The following is a 5,235-nucleotide window of genomic DNA, read 5'->3' on the forward strand; positions in this document are numbered from 1 at the left end:
CAGCTAGTGATAAATAGAATAAGTTTTTTTTTTTACATTTATTACCTTTAAAATACAATTCTAATAATAATGAAAATAACATAAGTTTATTTAATTTTAATGTGATAAATGTGCACGATTTTCTTTGCACAACTTTGTAAAATCTGGTTGCTTTTTGGTCAGCTTCAGTCTCAAGTCATCTTCGAGTTGAAGCGGTGACGATGTTTAGTTTTCATGTTTGTCATGGCCGAAAATCCGCTCTCGCAGAGGTATGTTGTGCAAAATGGTGGTAAATATCTTATTGCCGCTTCGCTGACATGATAATAATGATAATTGTACAATTAACACAAATTGTGTTAATTGGTGGGCGGGTTATTACAAAAAAATAATGGGTGGACCATCAAAAATTCGGCAATTTACAACATGATGTCGAATGCACAAATTCGTTTATTTATAACTAAAATATTCTCGAAATTTCATCAAAAATGCATTTGTGACAATACCTAAATGAAATTCTTACGCAAGAAACAAAAATTGTACAATTAACACAAATTGTGTTAATTGTACAATTTTTGTACAATAAACGAATTTTTGCATTCGACATCATCATGTAAATTGTCGAATTTTTTATGGCCCACCCATTATTTTTTTGATTGCTTTATCTCATGCATTTAAATTTTAAATCGACCGATTTTAGATTTCCGCGCGTACCCAGGGGTACGTGTATCACTAATTGGGAACCATGGGTATATAGCAAATAACTGCTAAGAGGCATTTTTTTGCTATACAGAAACGTTTTATCCTAGTATACAGGTTATCGTCAGGTGACTGATTTTTGAAACATTAGTTATAAACTATTCCAAAATAGAACACCAAATATAAGGCATTAAATTTTAAACATTTGAATAAAGAACACAAAAATAATATAAAAATTCTAAACTAACCTAAATTACTAACAAAACTGAAATATAAAAATAAAACAATAATTGTAAATTTTAAATATAAAAAAAATATATCTTAGTAAATGTAATTAGGAGTTTTTATAAAGTTTATATTTTACAATGAACATCCATGCTGATGGTAAACTGTCATCATCTCTTGATGAATACATTTATCCTCCAACCTACTCTTATATATTTCAATTTTCTCAGCATTCAGTGCCAATGTTGGGGATTGTAAAGTTTCAACTGTGTCTCGCCGGGGTTAATCTGCTAGTAATTTAATGTATTTAGAACTATTCTAAACAAGTTCTTAAACAACAAGATTTAATTTTTTTATATGTTGATTTTAAAAAGATTATACAGTAATGTTTACAAATAAAAACATTATGAATGGTTTATCTGCTACAGTGATTGGAAATATGAAAGTTATAAACTGAATTTAAAAAACACTTTTATGTGAATCTATCTTATTCAAATGACTAAGGCCCTGTACACACTAGGCGTTTTTCAACGCGCGTTTAACGCCGAGCTAACGCGCGTTAGCTCGGCGTTCGACGAGCGTTAGTTCGGCGTTTAGCACTGGCTCAGTTTGGAAATGGACGAGAAAGTAATTGATTGTGTGTGCTCCTCCATCGTCGCTATAAGGCAGCACATATATCTCAAAGCGCCCGTAAAGTGCCCGCAAAACGCGCGTTTTAACAAAAATCTATAAACGCGCGTTTAACGCGCGCTTGGCGTTTGAGTGTGTACGGCTACATAGAACTCTTGGTTCTTTAAAACGCGCGTTGAAAAACGCNGGGTGCCATATTCCTATTAAAGCTCCAAGTGAAGCAGCGGAAAAATATGTAAACCGGAAGAATTTTCATTCTGTAATTTTGCAGGCAGTCTGCAACCATAACTTAGTTTTTACAGACTGTTATTGTGGCTTCCCTGGTTCTGTTCATGATGCCAGAGTTTTCAGAAATTCTGAAGTGATTCAGAAACTTAATGATTCTTCCTTATCAGATTATCACATTGTGGGAGATGCTGCCTACCCACTTATGGTTATGGTGTCATTGATGGTACCATTTAAAAATAATGATCACCTAACTGCTCAAATGCATACATATAATAATAAGCTGTCAAAAAGCAGAATTGTTATTGAGAGGAGCTTTGCATTATTAAAAGGAAGATTTAGACGGTTAAAATATTTTGATGCAAATAAAACATCAATGTTGCCTCTCTACATATTATCAGCCTGTGTACTTCATAACATCTGTTTGATGGCAGGGGATGATTTTGATGAATTTGACACAGTTAATTGTGATGATGAAACTCTTGAAACAGAATCATCTAATATACAATATAACAGTGCTGCTCAAAGAAAAAGACAACATATTTCTGATAGTTTCTAAGCTATCAGAAATCATGTTTGATAATTACAGTATTTCTGTACAATGTAATATCTGTTTAGAAAATTATTCTTTGTCATGTCATTTCATAGAAAAATAAAAGTTTTCATGTTGAGTTCACAAACGATGATTTCAATATTTTAGTGATTTATTTACAATTAATTTAACCACCGTAAAGCAACTTAAAACACATTCAAACTATAAATCAATATTTTATTTACAAAAGGTTTTACAATTTATCAATTAACTGCTGTAATTTTTCTAATAATAATTTTTTTATTTGTATATTTTCTTCATGCCGTTTTTCAACACTAATTCTGTAATTTTTAAACCATTCCGGTTCTTCTTCTTTCCTGCACTTTTTCTTTGCAGATGCTTTAGGTGATGGCATTTCCTGAGTTGTATTATTTTCATTTTCTGTTACCATAACAGAATTATTAAATCCAGAGGAAGAACTAGCTAAAGAAATAGGCTGTATCGCTGAATCCTTTTCGAATATTTCATCTAATTCAGCCATATAACGGCACTTCCTCCTGCTTGACCCACTTTTATTATTATCATCTTTTATTATTTTATAGTTATTTTTTAAAGATTTAAATTTATTTTCACATTGTAATGGTGTTACAAAATAGCCATAGCTTTTAAAGCTATTGGCTATTTTTTCCCACACTTGCTTTTTTTTAAAATGAGGAGATGAAAACATGCTCTCATTCATTTTATATTGATTGAGAAGCAAGCGTGTTGTTTCATCACTCCAACTGAATGACACAGACTGACTTCCTCCAGGAGCTTCATCTGTTGTCTGTCTTATGTTTGGATCAACTGAAAACATAAATAATTTAATTATATTTACTGCTTATGTTTAAAAAGTATATAGATGTGTTTAATCACATTTTAGATGAGACAGATCTAAATTTGATCAAGCTAAACATTAAAATTACTATAGTTTTTAAATTAAAAATGTCTATTTTAAAAGCAAAATGCTTAATTTGTACAACAAAAGAACACTTAGCTTGTTCAAATTAATCTTCATATAAGTAATAAAATATTCTAATTAAAACTGATATTAATATGAATTGATTTATTATTAAAGCTAAGACATCTAGGTCCTAAAAGTCATATAAATAATTAAAGATATCACTTATTTTTCATGCTTAGATGCCCTAGCCTTGTATGTTATCACCTACTGTTCTGTAGCATATGTTTCTTTTTTAAATATAAACATATTGAATTTATTCAGCTACTATTCATTTATTATTTAACATATTAACTTCATAGCACAATTATTCACTTTTTGTTGGGATTTATAATCCAACTCAGTGTGTGATAAGTCCCAACAAAAAGTGAATAATTGTGCTACTTTACTTATTTCTAAGAGGACAAAAAGCTTATTAATTGTTCTATATTAACTTCAATAATTAAGGAAAAACTGTACAAAATGTATCAACTGTTTAGAAATATTACTTGAGCATCAGATATAATCATTAATATTCTTAATTCTTGACATAATAATTATTTATAATGGTATGTTCCTTTATTATATACTGTACTTATATCTTATGCAGATGTGTAGTTTTTGTAAAAAAGTAATTAGGATAAAATACAGTATAAGATTTTATGAAATTTCGTATGTTAATTTTTATTTAAGGTAAAAAAAATAAGAAAAGAGCTCTGCTTACCATTCTCATTTCCACATTTCTGTACATGGGTCGTTATTTGTGACCTGTTTCCTTCAATCCACAATTAGCGCACATATGAAGTATATCAGAAAAATCGATGCTGTTGGACGCCATTTTCTTAACGAAGTAAACCAACTCTTTCCTTCGTGAACTTCGTTAGAGTTTCGTTCGAAACGTCATCACCGCAGAGCATGCGCACTGAGCGAGACTACTACTTTTCGAACGATTCGTTACTAACGCGTTTAACTCGTTCGACTTAACGAACGTACCCTAAGTTCAACTAAATGCAAAATATTCAAATTAAAATTTGAATATGAAGTGAATTTCTTAATGAAAATGAAAATCTCTAAAATATTATTGATTAGAATAATTTCCAGAGAGCATAATTTTAAATGAACTTTTTCATTTTGTTTTAGAATTATCTGAATGTGACATCTATTTATCATATATAACTTTAATAAAACACTTAGCTTAAGATCGTCAGGAACAAAATAAGAAGAAAAAACATAGAGACGAAGGCATTAGGAATCGATAAATCGTCAAGAAATTTTTGAACAACTGGGCAAAGAGAGTAGGGCTAAACCACCTGGTAAAAAATAATTAGATGAAAATCATACAAATGAATTTGATTTAACAATGTAGTTTAAAATATATTAAAATTCGAATGTATTCAAGGTCTAATTCCATTGGTAAACAATTTAAACTCGTGCTTCTAAAATAATTTTTGAATATTGCCATAATTAAAAGTATTTATTCAATACTGTAATTGGACATTTTATATTTTGACATGTTCAGTTTCTGAATATAAGAAAATAAAGTATGTTTAATTTTAAAAATTTACTTTAGACACAATATTTTTAGTACAGAATGAATTTATTTAAATATCTGTGCGAACATTTGTATATGAATTTCGCTAATTTACATTGATAAGTGCCTATATTCCGTATAAACGTAATGCCAGAAATATGGTTTTGTTGAAATTCAAACACAAAGAAAAGAGCTATACTTTTGATGCATAAGAAATTCAGGTCTACGTGCCTCTATGTAATATATAATCGAGACGGGTTGATGATAATAATAATAATAATAATAATAAGCGCAGAGCCCAAACGGTTAGGAGTTGAAAGTTGAAATTTGGTACACAGATAGGGTACGTCACGAAAACGCACACTAAGAAGGGATTTTTCGAAATTCCCCCCCGGGGGGAGAGAGACAGGATTAAAACTTCTATATACATTATGGATA

At 30.0% G+C, this 5,235-nt stretch overlaps 1 protein-coding gene across 1 annotated transcript; it reads left to right on the forward strand.

Moving 5' to 3' along the window:
- Positions 1-262: 262 nt before the first annotated feature.
- LOC111626519 (putative nuclease HARBI1) lies at positions 263-2,314 on the forward strand. The gene is made up of 2 exons (XM_023369920.1): positions 263-268; positions 1,802-2,314. Exons 1-2 carry the CDS (start codon positions 263-265, stop codon positions 2,312-2,314), a joined length of 519 nt encoding a protein of 172 aa, XP_023225688.1.
- The last annotated feature ends 2,921 nt before the right edge of the window (positions 2,315-5,235 follow it).

The sequence above is a fragment of the Centruroides sculpturatus genome, unplaced genomic scaffold (genome assembly GCF_000671375.1).
Source record: "Centruroides sculpturatus isolate CEXI.00-Female unplaced genomic scaffold, Cexi_2.0 scaffold159, whole genome shotgun sequence".
In the NCBI taxonomy this organism is placed as follows: domain Eukaryota; kingdom Metazoa; phylum Arthropoda; class Arachnida; order Scorpiones; family Buthidae; genus Centruroides; species Centruroides sculpturatus.